Source organism: Rhinopithecus roxellana, chromosome 16 (assembly GCF_007565055.1).
Source record: "Rhinopithecus roxellana isolate Shanxi Qingling chromosome 16, ASM756505v1, whole genome shotgun sequence".
Lineage (NCBI taxonomy): Eukaryota > Metazoa > Chordata > Mammalia > Primates > Cercopithecidae > Rhinopithecus > Rhinopithecus roxellana.
The window spans coordinates 66,653,769-66,668,737 of record NC_044564.1 but is presented as its reverse complement, the minus strand read 5'-3'; the positions used below and the strand labels follow the sequence as shown (position 1 = coordinate 66,668,737).

The 14,969-nt window shown below is 40.5% G+C and overlaps 1 protein-coding gene across 5 annotated transcripts in view; it reads left to right on the top strand.

Moving 5' to 3' along the window:
* Nucleotides 1–14,969, top strand: part of FREM1 (FRAS1 related extracellular matrix 1) — a 169,314-nt gene that overhangs the window by 33,149 nt on the left and 121,196 nt on the right. For 4 of the 5 annotated variants that reach the window (XM_030920400.1, XM_010389356.2, XM_030920405.1 and 1 more), the window contains 4 exons: nucleotides 3,396–3,896; nucleotides 9,104–9,198; nucleotides 12,704–13,002; nucleotides 14,448–14,644. In XM_030920400.1, coding sequence (XP_030776260.1) covers nucleotides 3,663–3,896; nucleotides 9,104–9,198; nucleotides 12,704–13,002; nucleotides 14,448–14,644 — 825 coding nt within the window. In that variant the 5' untranslated portion in view covers nucleotides 3,396–3,662. Of the gene's footprint in view, nucleotides 1–3,395; nucleotides 3,897–9,103; nucleotides 9,199–12,703; nucleotides 13,030–14,447; nucleotides 14,645–14,969 lie in introns of all 5 variants that reach the window. The other variant, XM_030920403.1, reaches the window with a different exon arrangement.

The following is a 14,969-nucleotide window of genomic DNA, read 5'->3' as shown; positions in this document are numbered from 1 at the left end:
GCTCGGATTGCAGGTGCCTGCGACCACACCTGGCTAAGTTTTGTATTTTTAGTAGAGACAGGGGTTTCACCATGTTGGCCAGGCTGGTCTCGAACTCCTGACCTCAGGTGATCTGCCTGCCTCGATCTACCAAAGTGCTGGGATTACAGGTGTGAGCCATCGTGCCTGGCCTTTTTGTTTTTGTTTTTTCTTTTTAGCTATATTAACATTCCTGGGTTAAACTATAATCACTATAAGGGAATTTAAGGCATTGTTTTCTCCAATTTATTCACTTAGTTAACAAATATTTATTGATATATCAGGCATTGTTCTAGACACTGGGGTTAATCCAAGAGTAAAAAATACAGAAATTCACCTCTTCGTGAGGGACATGGCGGTGACTAATATTAGTGTTGGTACAAAAGTAATTGTGGTTTTTGCCATTGAAAGTAATGGTGAAAACTGCAATTACTGTTGCAACAACCTAATATAAAGGATCAAATGCATTATATTAGGTGGTTAGAAAGCACTAAGGTTAAAATCAAAGCAGAAAAGTGGTAAAGAATGCTAGGGGATGAGACTGACAGAATTTTCATGGAGTTGTTAGGTTTGACCACACTGCAAGTGTGACATTTGATGGGAACTTGAGAGTGGAGAGGTGGAAGGAGGGATATCTGGGGGAAGAACATTCAAGTCAGAGACAACAGAAGTGAGAGGCTTTAGTGGGGGAGAGAGGAAGGAGGAATGGTGGATCTTGATTTGTTTGAGGAAAAGCAAAGATGTTAGTGTGGCTGGGACAGAGTCAGCAAAGGGAAGACAAACAGGAGATAAGCTGAGAAAGGTAAGAGGGAAACAGATCACGTAGTGTCTTCAAGGTCATCACCAGGGCTTCAGCTTTACTCTAAGATGAGACACCGCTGGAAATGTTGAGCAGAGCAGTGACGTAAGTAACATTTAATCAGAAAATTGGCTGTGATGCTGAGAAATGCCTACAGGAAAGGCAGGAGTAGAAGTAGGGAGATCAAATAGGATGCTGTTGCAATCATCTCATGGAGACTTGGTGGTAGCTTGGACCAGGGGGATCACAATGGAGGTAGTAAGAAGCAGCTGGATTCTGGATATGTGTTGAAGGAAGAGCATGTTAACTTTTTATTTTTGTGGACAAATCACTATAAACTTTGTAGTTTAAAACAATACAAATTTATCTCACAGTTTCCCTTGTTCTGGGATCGGATTATGGCTTAGCTGGGTTCTCTGCTTTAGGTTGCCACCAGGCTACAGTCAAGATGTTGATGGTCTTCATTCTTATCCGGGGACTTGACTTAGGAAGAAACCACTTCCAAGCTCATTCAGGGTGTTGGCAGAATTCATTTCCTTGTGGCAGAAGAACCCATGGAGGCTTGCTTCTTCATGTTCAGCAGGAGAGCCCCTGGTTCCAGTCTGCCAAGAGAGAGTCTCCTGTATAATAAAATGTAATCATAGGAGTGACACCCATCACCTTTGTGGAATTCTGTTGGTTAGAAGTGTTACAGATTCTGCTGGCACTCAAGGGGAAGGAACTTTTGGATACTAGGAGGCTGGAATTATTTGGGGGGTCACCTAAGATCTGTCTACCCTAAAGAAACGACAGGATTTTTTGACTGGATGTAGAAAGTGTGATGAAGGAACAACTGAAAAGTTGGAGTTGCTATTAATTAAGGTAAGGAAGACTGAAGGAGGGAAGATTAAGAGCTCAATTTTGGCTTCATAAAGTGTGAGATGTCTTTTATACACCACTCAGAGATGACAAGCAGACAGTTGCATATGCAAATCTAGAGTTAAGCAGGAGGGTCCAGGCTACAGGTGTAAGTTTGAGGTCCATTAGCACATAGGTGGTATTTAAGTCAAGGAATGAGATCACTAGGGAATGAGTGTAGATATAAAACAGGTCCTACAACTGGACTCTAGGGTCCCAGCATTAAAGATTCAGGGAGTCTAGAAAGAACCAGGTAAGGAGACAAAGTGAGATGGAGTGAGATGAGAGGACTGCAGGAGTGTGGAGTCCTTGCAGCCTCCGTGTGTTAAGTAGCTTAAATCTCAGAGAGCAAAGTTTCCCCCTTACCTCCCAGTTCGGGGAGACACCTACCTATCTTGTTGCCTCTCCTCTCCCTGAATGTACTGTTATCTTAGATGCCTAACATGAATGGAAAAAATATTGTATCTTGTCAAAGTTCAACAACCAGATGTGCATTGTTGCCCATATAAGCCAACCTAAATCAGCTTGATTGTGGACAACAGAGTCGGTGGGGGTGTGTGAAGAGTTTTACTCTGGGACTGATACCATAAAAAACAGACTGCTCTGTAAAGTGTACACCCCCTCAGGTATCAGGTGACACATGTCAGGCATGGCCTCAAAAGTGAAGCACTGCAAAGAGTGACAAGGGAATGGAAATAGATTAGATGTGGATAATGGAGGCATTTGTTCTTCTACAACCTTCTGACAAGCATTCATTTTGGTATCTGCTGGTTATGCACAGAAATTTATTGAAATTATTAACATGGAAGGCCTTTCTTTGGGCATAACAAACCACCATTTGTTCACCTAATTGTACTCTGAATTTAAGGATATATTTCAGTGCATTTTACTTTAGATAAAATCTTTTCAGTTCTTATGGAACACAGAGAAATCATCATGAAATTCTAAGTGGATAAAGTGGAAACAAAGACTCTATTTGTGCAAGTTGAGTACACAGGAATGTAATTAGCCTTGTAGATAGTATAAATACGCATGTCCATATGCTGTGTCATTAGCTGTGCGTGCTGAAGCTGTGTCACCCCATTCATAGTCTCTTTCACACATAAACAAAAACTTGAATGTTCACTTAGAAAAAAGCATATTTTCTGTAATTTCCACTCAAATGTTTCTTAGGTGTCTTCATTGCCCAGCAAAGTCAGAAGTGTGCCCAGTGTGACAAACCATTAAACTTCTTTCTTATCCGGGTAGCATTGATTTAGAATTAATCATGTTTTCAAACAATGTGTTCATAATCCTATCAGCTCTCTGAAAAAAAAATAGATTATAATCCTCATTTAACAAATGAGTAAAGAGAAGCAAAGAGTTTGACAACTGTCTATGAACTCAGGGAACCAAAAGTCACATTTGTTGGCAATGAGGCTGGCTGTTTTCTCCTGGACCACACAATTGACATCCCAGTTGGGGTATGTCAAGTCTGGAAACAGGAGCTATAAGCAGGGTAATGAAATGGCTGCATTGCCTTTCAGATGGGTCTAGAGGTCAAGTTAGTTTATTTGTTTTTAATTTAGCTGAACTCATAGGCTGGTTGAAAGATCCCTTTGTTGGTAGTAATCTTTTGAATAGCCACACAAACCTTCTGGTCTCTCTCTCGCTTTACTCCAACCCTTTCTCCCATTTGCAGGATTAGAAAAGCACTTGGGAGGCCCATTAATCTTGCCGGCGTTGTCAGGAGTGATCAGCGAGTTTTATTAAAAGCCCTGGGATTGCCTGAAAGGCCTCCTTGTCTGACTTTGAAATGAAAGGGGCATGTTAAGATCTTGGGGCACATTGTCAGGACCCCTCACCCTGCCCCTTGGACTATGAGCTGACCCTCCAGGAGGAAGCACAGAAGCCCTCCTTTGTTGAAGGGATTTCGCCGGTGGACAGAAAGGCGTTGGGCCCTGTCAGCATGAACTCTCTGAGTTGCGGGACAGTGAATGCCCTGCTGCTGCTGCTCCTCCTGGCCTGGGCCAGCCCCACCTTCATCAGTGTCAACCGTGGGGTGAGGGTGATGAAGGGCCACTCCGCCTTCCTGTCAGGAGATGACCTGAAGTTTGCCATCCCCAAAGAGAAAGATGCCTGCAAAGTGGAAGTTGTGATGAATGAGCCAATAACCCAGAGGGTTGGGAAACTCACTCCACAGGTAGGTCCTGTCTGCAATTTTCCATTCAGTCATGTGTTTGAATGCAAGTGTATGAAAGTGTGTGGGATGTGGCCGGGCGCGGTGGCTCACGCCTGTAATCCCAGCACTTTGGGAGGCTGAGGCAGGCAGATGACGAGGTCAGGAGATCGAGACCATCCTGGCTAACATGGTGAAACCCCGTCTCTACTGAAAAATAGAAAAAATTAGCTGGGCGTGGTGGTGGGCACGTGTAGTGTAGTCCCAACTACTTGGGAGGCTGAGGCAGGAGAATGGCGTGAACCCGGGAGGTGGAGCTTGCACTGAGCCAAGATCAAGCCACTGCACTCCAGCCTGGGTGACAGAGCGACACTCCATCTCAAAAAAAAAAAAAAAAGAAAAAAGGAAAGAAAAAAAGTGTGTGGGGGGACAAAGACAGAACAGAGATGTAAAGGGTCTCTCCTCAAGCCATCAAAGATGAGTATTAGAAGATGTTCACATTTGAAATGGTGGAGTTGCAATTAGCAGGCATAGTATTGAGCTGCTTTTCTATGTAAGGTTAAACCTATTTTTAAACATTCTTGGCTGACTTCAGATTACAAGCCTGAAACCACCAGGATTTAATCCTGATTACTGTAACACTTATGGAGGAAATCAGGTTCAAACTAATATGGATGCATGTATTTTTTTTCTTAGTGCACTATTTCAGTAAGTCTTTCCAATTTCTCCTCTTTTCTTGAAGATAACTCTGGTATATCTTACCAGCTGCTTGACTTTATAGAGTAGCTAATTATACAGGAAAAAGCACAAAGCATAATATAAGAGAATTACATTGGAGTTATTCCTGCCCCCAATTATCACATCCATTGCCGGTCAGAGTGGCTTTGGATAAGAGATCAAAATTTCAAGACATTTTTAGGACATACCTGTGACCTTAGCATAGCAAAGGTAAAATTTGAAGATGTTTCATCTATTAACATCACTTAAACATTTTTTCTGAGTAAGGGAAAAGAAGTAGAAAAGAGTTGTGAAGATACTTCACTTTAAATATTCACTGTTCTTTGAAAATATCTGCTTAATTGTTTTAATCAAAATCTTGGAGACCTTTATATGTAAGGGTATTCTCTGGTAAATCCTTTTGTAGAGGGAAGAGTTAACTCCTAATTCATTGGGTTTAAAAAGTCTATATTCTCTTACACTGTTTTGGCTTAAAGTAGGAGTTGCCACTATACATAATTTTAAAAATTGCTTCTGATTTTATTACTTGTTCCCACTGTGCTGTAACTTTGCTCCCAGTGCAAACAATCTTGAGAATATTCAACACTAGATGCTGCTGCTGCTGCTTCTGGAAAAATGGACCATTCTCTTTTGCTGAACTATGAACATTATTTCGTTTTCATTTGGCTAAAGAAACATAATCCATGAGATTATTCAAAAGTGGTACTAGGTATTGCAGAGAGAGAATAAAAAGACTTAGGTGGATACTAGCTCAAGTGGTATCTCTAGACATTCCATTTACCACACTTCAAGTTAGAGACCCATTCTGAAACACATCAGAATTCTTTGGAAGAGGGTCTCACATTGCAGGTATTTCTGATGTGGTAGCAACCAAATGTCTCTGCCTAGTTGCTTGTAAGATTTTATTGTCAAAGAGCTTTAGATGGATATCTAAAACATGTTAGAACACAACAATGGCTCCACGTATTAGACATTGTGTTCCCAAGTGTTTGGGAGTTGCAATGTCTCCTCAGTTACTCCCAATTATACTTGCATTCTGAATGTGTTTTGATTGGCACTTATGAGTCAGAGAAAAAGAAGATACCTGGGGTTGCTCATACTGGAACCTCAATGTGCTAAATAGGATGAGGAAGCAATACAAATAAGCTCAGTAGTGGGTGATAGAGACCCAACCACAGGGACTGGGGTCCAAAGGAAAATGCAGGCTGGTTGCAGTAGCTCACGCCTGTAAATTTCAGTACTTTGGGAGGCTGAGGCGGGCAGATCACTTGAGGCCAGGAGTTAAGAGACCAGCCTGGTCAACATGGTGAAACTCCATCTCTACTAAAAATACAAAAATTAGCCAGGCGTAGGGTGCACACCTGTAAGCCTAGCTACTCGGGAGGCTGAGGCACAAGAATTGCTTGAACCCAGGAGGCGGAAGTTGCAATGAGCCAAGATAGTGCCACTACACTCCAGGCTGGGTGACAGCGTGAGACTGTGTCTTTAAAAAAAAAAAAAAAAAAAGAGAAAATGCAGCCCTTTGACCCTTTGAGTCTTCAGAGAGGGCAAAATAGGACCCTGATCCTAGAGGACTGGGGTCTTTGATAAAGCAGGAACCTAGGGCTGTACTGGCACATATAGGTGTCTTATAAAGACTGATGATTGATAGTATGGTACCTCTTCCAATCAATGTATTTTTTAAGATCATTCAACATTTATCTAGAAGTGGGACTGAGTTTTTTTGTGAAAAAGAGAAGAAGCAAAATTCCCACTGGTAGCTCACAATAGCAGGCTGTCTAAGCTGTCTTCCAGTGTGGACCTCAAGCATGCATGCCCAGCTGAGCAGAACAAAAGCCCTGCAGATGACCAGATTCTCCTCCTTAGTAGGCAATTTGGAGATAATCTATTGTTACCTAAGCCAGCCTCTGAGCGCTCTCCTCTCCCTACCCCAAATGGCCTCTGATTCCTTATCATATATGGCACTCTCTCTGAGAGAAATAAAATTGTCTCCGTTATATGTTTTTAGTGATGTTTTAATGGTCCTGATTGCTTGGCCTGCTCCAAGGCACTGAGGAGCAAAAAGGGATCCAAGTGACTAGAACTAGGTAAAAAACATTTGGTCACAAGAATCAAGGATTGGAATAGGCCTGCAAGTCATCTCCATCTCACACTCTCTGATTTTAAGGTAAAACTCCAGTTACTAGAAAGACAATATAGAGAAGAAACCACAAATTGCCAGGCTGATTTAGGAAACTCTTGATTGCTGAGAAACACTTCTGAATACACAGATTCCCTAGCCTGCTGTTGCTCATTAAGAAAAAGTAGAATCAAGTCGTGAATACTTAGTGTAGGTATTTCCAAAGGCAAATAGGACATCGCAAATGAATTTTTAGCCTCTAAAGTTGGTATGGGATTTATATCTTCTAATATTTATTCTGTGGTAAAGGAGTTCATTAAACTATGGGGTTTCATCACTTTTTTGGCCAAATATTAAAACTTTGTGTGAGAGAAACCTATATCGTGGGAAAACTTTGTTTCTCAAACTGCCAGATGATCGTTCCTATTTAGTTATTCTCATAATTTCAACAAAAATAAGATTCCCAAGTAAAGTCTGTTTAGTTTTGTTGAATTTGTGCTTGGTTTTTAACCCAGGCTGGTTCAATCTTTCCCTAGGGGTTCATTTCTTATGGAGTTTTAGAAATTAAGCATAGCTAAGTGCACATGCACACACACACACACACACACACACACACAGAGCCTAAACATTATTCTTTAATAGAGCTTAGTAATAAGCTGAAAGCCAAGCTTATGTGAACCCATTTCTAGCGAGACGACTGTATTAACAACACCCTGCTGTGTAATGAACAGTTTCATGTGACTTGCACAGAAAATGTTTCCTTTAACATCTGTTCAGTTAGTGTTTTCATTTCATTACTGAAGTTTGTCTTAGGACCAACAGGTTCATTTTCCTATTGAATATTTGGAAAGGGATTTCAATCGATGCACACCAGTGCCTTCTGTTCAGATAACCCTCTTGATGTAGTCAATTAGATGAGGTTGACGGCAATATGTTTTCCTCATGTTTTAGGACAAGACTCCCTCACACATGGCCCTTCTCACACCTAGCCCAAAGCAAGAAATTTGCTGGGTGTAAAGCACCCCAGGTTAGCACTGAACTTGCTTTTTTGAATAGGAAATATAGCAATAAGAAAGTGTCTCTAGTTTGAACCAGTTTACTGTCATTAAAGTGAGTAATGAGTTAGGAATGTGTGACAATTTAATTATAAATTGTAATTGAAAAGCAGTTGAAGTGGAAAAAAACAAAGCTAGACAGTAATTAGAAAAGGATTTAGCTCTCCTTTGTTTTAGTTAGTAAATTTATGGACAATTATGGTTGTCGCCTTTTATAAAAGGAAAACATATTATGAAACATAAAACAGATGTTTCTTTTAACAAAGCAGATTGTCTCTTTATTACCATGACTATTTGTCAATGATATGGGGAAGGTCTTTGCTTTATCTCCTTCCTAGTTGTCAATTAAAAAGAGGAACCAATGATATCTGTGGGAAAAGAAAATCATTTCTATTAGTGTTAAAGTCTTCTCTGAGTGAATTATGTTGTCTGAAAATGTTTGAGGCTGTGAAAAGGTACAGACGAAACACCATGAACACAATGGTGGACATGCATGCATACCTCAAGGGTATTAGAACTCTACCAAAGTCAGATCAGGCAGAATGAGGGACATGATATGGGTAGGAGAGATGATTCTTCCTCTAAAAATCAGGTTCCCAAAATATAACAGTTAACAATCTTCTAATAATTCTGAGTGAGGTCAGACAGTTCATTATAATTTTATTTGAAAAGAGGAAATTGCTTTTAGATTTCTATTTGTCTCATCTGCCATTTCTGCTACTGCTTAACTAATGAAAGCAGTCTTTTGCACGTATATAAGACGCAACTCTGGGTCATGTTGGACTCTGATTAACCACAATAGTGTCCATAGTCAGTGACTTCATCTTTGAATATAAGAATACTATTCGGAAAAAAAAGAAATAAAAGGAGAACAGAGATATACAGAAAGAATACAGTGTGTCTGTGGGTGGGTTAAAGCATGCCTTTTCATGCAGACATACAGAAAGAACTCTCTAACTCAATTGCTGTGAACCCCTGAAGGGGGTAAATAAAGTTTTGAAAAATGAAACCATGTTTTAAATGCACTCTAGATGGTAAAAAGACACTTATTTAGAGAGGTAATCATCCCATAACTAATTTTCTTGATCTGCTTTGGTTTTCACAATTTAGATATTCTCAAGACAAGAGACAGCTGTATAAGTAGGATGGCAACTGGGTGTGGGGGTAGGGTAGAGGTGGTGGTGGTGAAGACACACGCACACACACATACACACATTACTAACAGACCATATTTTCTCCAGGCAGTACTCTCCTGGCAAAATCTTAAATCTTGTACCAATTTTCTCATAGATATTTATCCAATTCTTCATGTGAACTAGGTCTTTGACTGCCATTTCCTTCCCAATGAAGTCAAGTATGTTCACAATGGTTGTCCAATTCTTGATGAAGACACAGTGAAGCTCAGACTTTACAGGTACGTGGCACAGGAAGATTGGTCATTTGCTGTCAAGTAACCATTCTGTGTACTTTTGAGGGCTTTTCTTGTGTATATGTATTGTCATGAGGGGAGTTAATAGATTCCAGACAAGCAAGTAATCAACAGAAACTGGAAGCCTGAGTGGATAAGGCAAGATTTGTAGTCAGCTTTCACTTATTTCCACTTGTGTCATCTTCCCTAGGATTCCTCTGTGGCAAATTTTTAGCCCTATCCTGTTTCCCTCTAGTGTCCTTGTATAGGTATCTGTGGGGTTCCAACCCACCACTTATGGGGGAAAATGGAAATTATAAAGTACAAATTCTTAATGAGAATGTGGGGAAAATATATTCCAAAAATGAATGAAATTCTTCTTGTTTGTTACCAGCTGCTTAATTATAGAAAGTGCAATATCTTCCATTTTTAAACATATTAAATACTTAAATTTTTTTTTTTTTGAGACGGAATCTCACTCTGTTGTCCAGTCTGGAGTGCAGTGGCACAATCTTGGCTCAGTGCAACCTCTGCCTTCTGGGTTCAAGCGATTCTCCTGGCTCAGCCTCCTGAGTAGTTGGGACTACAGGCACCAGGCACCCACCACCACGCCCAGCTAATTTGTTGTATTTTTAGTAGAGACAGGGTTTCACCATGTTAGCCAGGATAGTCTTGATATCCTGACCTCAGGATCTGCCTGTCTCCGCCTCCCAAAGTGCGGGGATTACAGGGATGAGCTACCATGCCCAGCCTAAAATTCTTTAAAAATCAACTATGAAGTTAAACATAGAATGACCGTAGGAGACAGCAATTCTACTCCTATGTATATACACAAGAAAAATAAAAACTTATGTTTTACACAAGAGCTTGTGCATGAAGTTCACTGCAACATTCTTCATAACAGCCAAAAAATGGAATAAATCCAACTGATGAATGGATAAACAAAATGTGGTATATTCATAGAATGGAATATCATTCAGCCATAAAAAAAGAATGTAGCACTGATAAAGGCTACAGCATGGATGAACCTTGAAAACATACCAAGTGAAAGAAGCCAGGCACAAAAGGCCACATATCGTATTGTTCCTTTTATATGAAATATTTAAACTGGCAAATTCATAGAGACAGAAAGTAGATTAGTGGTTGCCAGAGGCTGGGGAAGGGAAATGCGTCTCTTTTGGGAGTGATGAAAGTGTTCTGGAATTAGGTAGTCATGATGGTTGTACAACTGTGGGACTACACTAAAAAACTCTGAGCTGTATATTTTTAAAAAATGAATTTTGTGGTATATGAATTATATCCCAGTGAAAATTAATTTTAAATGTAAGCTCATGATTATGGCATATCTGACTTCATAAAAGTAACTGAGAACTCGTGTATGTGGAGTAGGCCTTTATATGGTTTTTTCTTTGGTTTTTATTGCTTTTAAGAATATTTGGTTAAAATATGTTGGTGTGAATTTCCTTTAAGCACTAGACTAATGTAAAAGAGTTTTGTAGAAGACATTGGAACAGTGAAGCTTTCTACAAACATTTATGACCACCTATTACAAGTCAGGCTGTATGCTGAGCATAAGAAACAAAAGGATGAGAATACTCAGATTATTTTAGTGCCTGTAGTCTAAGGCAAAAGATGAGCAGGTAATTATGCAGAACAAGTGCCGAAAGAGAGACACAAACAAAATACTGTGTTCAGAAAATGAAGCGGCATCCGAGGATTCCTTAGGAAGATAGGAAATCAGCATACAGGACCATTTGATCTTTCTAAGACTTTAGAGTTAAAAAACAAATAACTTCAAAGAGCTTGCGTGGAAGGGTGGGAAGGGTAGTGGGGAGTTGCAGGGAATGTGGGGATGGTTAATGGGTACAAACAGTAGTTAGAAAGAATGGGTAAGACCTAGTAATTGATAGCACAACAGGGTGACTATAGTCAGTAATAATTCAATGGCACATTTTAAAATAACTACAAGAGTATAATTGGATTGTTTGTAACAAAAAGGATAAGTGGGCCAGGTGCAGTGGCTCATTCCTGTAATCCCAGCACTTTGGGAGGCTAAGGTGGGCAGATCACCTGAGGTCAGGAGTTTGAGACCAGCCTGGCCAACATGGCAAAACCCCGTCTCTACTAAAAATACCAAAATTAGTTTGGCATGGTGGCAGGCACCTGTAGTCCCAGCTATTCGGGAGGCTAAGGCAGGAGAATCTCTTGAACCTGGGAGGCGGAGGTTGCATTGAGCCGAGATGACACCACTGTACTCCAGCCTGGGCAACAGAGTGAAACTCTGTCTCTCAAAGAAAAAAAAAAAAAAAAAGATAAATGCTTGAGGGAATGCTTAATAAATGGATATTAAGATGGGATTATTACACATTGCATGCCTGTATGAAAACATCTCACGTACCCCATTACATAGATAGACAGAGGATAGATAGATAGATAGATAGATAGATAGATAGATAGATAGATACACACACCTACTATGTACCCACACAAATTAAAAATAAAAATAAATTTAAAAAAGAAAAAAAGCTGATGAATGCTTGCTGCTCCCACTCCTTCCTTGGGTTTCTAGGCTGCTGGGAGGTTGGAAGAGTACACATGAAAGGCAGGGTTAGAGGAGCTTCTTCGCCTCTTGGTCTTAAGCACATTTGAAATAAAATATTCAGAGTAGTAGGCAGCAGAAAATCAGGGAGCATGTTTGTTCCCCTCTTACCACTTCTCCTTTTCCAGCCCCTTTGGCAAGCTACCTGAGCCCATTATGCCTCAGTTTCTTCCTCCATAAAATGGGATTAACAATATCTATCCTAGGTTTTTATAAGGATTGAATTTTATACTATCATAGAGAATTTAGCATAATGCCTGCACCATAATAAGAGCACATCAATTAGAAGCTGCATTATTGATGCATACTCATCACTCATTAATCTTATCCCTTCAAAAAAAATGACACCCCTCTCTTTTAGACTCTTCAGACAACTTGAGATTAGAGTTGCTAAGCAGATGGAGGGAATGGAAGTGGCAATTGCTGAATACCCTTTACATGCCAAGCCCTGAGCTGGGCACCCAAACTAGGCTGCAAATGACCGCCTATGTAGTGGTATTTCTGAAGGGCAGAAAGGCCTGAATGCTTCAGAAGCCACTCACCCCTTCACTCCTGAATTAAAACTCAATCCGGAAATTATACAGGCTTGATACTCTCAAATTATACATGTGCTAGAAGTGAGACTCTGAAGTCTTAGCGTTCATTAAATATCCATATGCATGATGAGTTTGACAGCAAGTTTTGAAAGAAAGATGTTGGGAGGAAGAAGTGGCAGGAAAAGGTGTTGACACCAGGGTAAAGAGATGAAGGGAACAGAACAGAGAGGCTGGGAGTAGAGCATGAAACAAAATCCAAACTCAATCTGTGGCACAAATTTTGGGAAGGCCAATCTTCAAGCTTCCAGCTGAGTATGCAGGTATCAGAAATACCTGAGCACCAATTAATATTACTTTTGCCCCGCGTTCTCCACAGATTTACTGAAACAGATACCTTCATAGAAACCTTTATCCTGCGGGCCTATCTCCTGGAACCAGACTGTAACATCATCCGTATGAGTAACAATGTGCTGGAAGTGCCTGAATTCAATGGCCTGTCCCAAGCGATTGATAAAAATCTGCTCAGATTCGATTATGATAGGATGGCTAGCCTGGAATGCACGGTCAGCCTGGACACTGCGAGAACTCAGCTGCCAGCCCATGGCCAGATGGTTTTGGGGGAGCCTCGACCAGAAGAACCTCGTGGAGATCAGCCACACAGTTTTTTCCCAGCCCGTATGATGTCTTTTAATGCTTATCTGGGTATTACTAAAACTGACAAAAATATCCATGCATGCTCACCTTCCACCATGATTAAGAGTTCTAGTTAACTAGTACACATTTTAGCTGGCTGAACAGTGTGGGTTAGTGGTTAAGGGCACAGACTTTACAATCAGAAAGACCTGGTTTTGAGAACTTCCTCTGCTCTTTATTTTCTGTGTAATTTTAGTTATTAACCTGTCTAAGGCCTCTCTACAATGAGAAAGGATAATAGCTGCCCTGTAGGGTTGGGTAAGGATAAGAGTAAATGAGGTTATACATAAACACAGTGCTTAACACAGTGTCTGGTTCACAGTAGGTACTCATTAATTGTCAGCTGTTATTAGTAACAGCAACAGTAGCAGTTGGTGCATTGATGGAGTATTATTGGATTATGAGCAAGTCTGAAATAAAGCTAGTGGGTAGAAGTGATAGATGAGATTAGGAAGAGTTGATGGATAACATTCCTTCTGCTATTCACTCAATCAGTCTATTTTGGGCACCTCCCATTCTCTCTAGAAACCACGAGAAACCAAGAAATATAAGGGATAATCATAGCAATAGTAGTAATACTTTGAATTTGGACAGAATGACAGTTAAAGGCACATTTGTTCTATTTTGTACATCAGAGAAATGAGACTCAAAAAAAAAAAAAAAAAAGTGGGTATCTGGGCATGGTGGCTCACACCTATAATTCCAGCGCTTTGGGAGGCTGAGGCAAGAACACTGCTTGAGACCAGGGTTTCAAGACCAGCCTGGGCAACCTAGCAAGACCCCATCTCTACAATTTTTTTTTTAAATTTAAAAGTGGCTTATGAGTATTATATACCAAACAAGAGTGAAAATACAGTTGGTTAGAGATATGAAGACTGTTGAAGAGACAATTATGGTTTTCAGTGAGAAAGAACATGTTGGTTCAGGTGGTCAAAGAAGAATGTTTAAGGGAAGGCTTAGTAAAAAGACCAGGTAGACTTAGAAGGATATGCAGAATTTGAGTGTGTGATAGCCACATGGGGAGGGGATTTCATTGAGTAGACAGACCAGTAGAGATTGTATAATAGAGACATGGATGCTGATGCTGTAAAGGAAAGACTGGAGCTAGACTGTGGAAGGCCTGCAGTGAGTCACTGGTCTATTTGTCAGAGATGTTCAAACCTCAGACAACATATTTTTTTATTTTTTCTCTCAGTTTAACTTTTGGTGGGTGAGAACATGATGAGACTACTGTTCAACCATTTTTCAGTAAAGGAAACTACAAGCTTTCAGAATAATGACAACCTACTCAGTGAATGATTGGAGGGTACACGAGTGTTCTTGAGGTAGTGGGAGGGAATAAGTATTCATGGGACAGAGTACTGGTTTTTAAATTTTACAATTGTTATGTTTAAGTGACTATCTTAATCTAATGCTGTACATTCTAGCACTGGGAGCAAAACTGAGGTGTCCAGGTGGAAGTTGTACCCCAGGATTAAAGAAAATAGGAAGCCTCAAGGTGAGCTGTGAGGAGTTCCTGCTGATGGGCCTTCGTTATCAGCATCTGCATCCCCCTTCACCCAACATTGATTATATCTCCATCCAACTGGACCTCACAGATACCAGGAGTAAAATCGTGTACAAGGTAGAGTTTGGGGTTATGTGTGGATGCCTCCAGGATTCACAGTAAGAGAGCCAGTTACACGGGGCTACTCATGCTGGCCCCCATGCCAGGGAGAGTTCCTGTGCTTTTGGGGGTGAAACTGCCAGTGACTCATTGGAACTGCAGGCTTGTTGGTTCTGCTAGTAAGTGCTTAAAACAGTAGCTTTTGTATAAAATTTCCCTTCTCTGGTTTTCTGCTAGGTCCACCATCACTACGGCAACTTGGGAAGCACTGGGGCTAGTTACGTGCTAACCTTCTTCCTCCTTTACCTCCAATACTCTTCAGCTTGTCATTTGACCTTTTGTA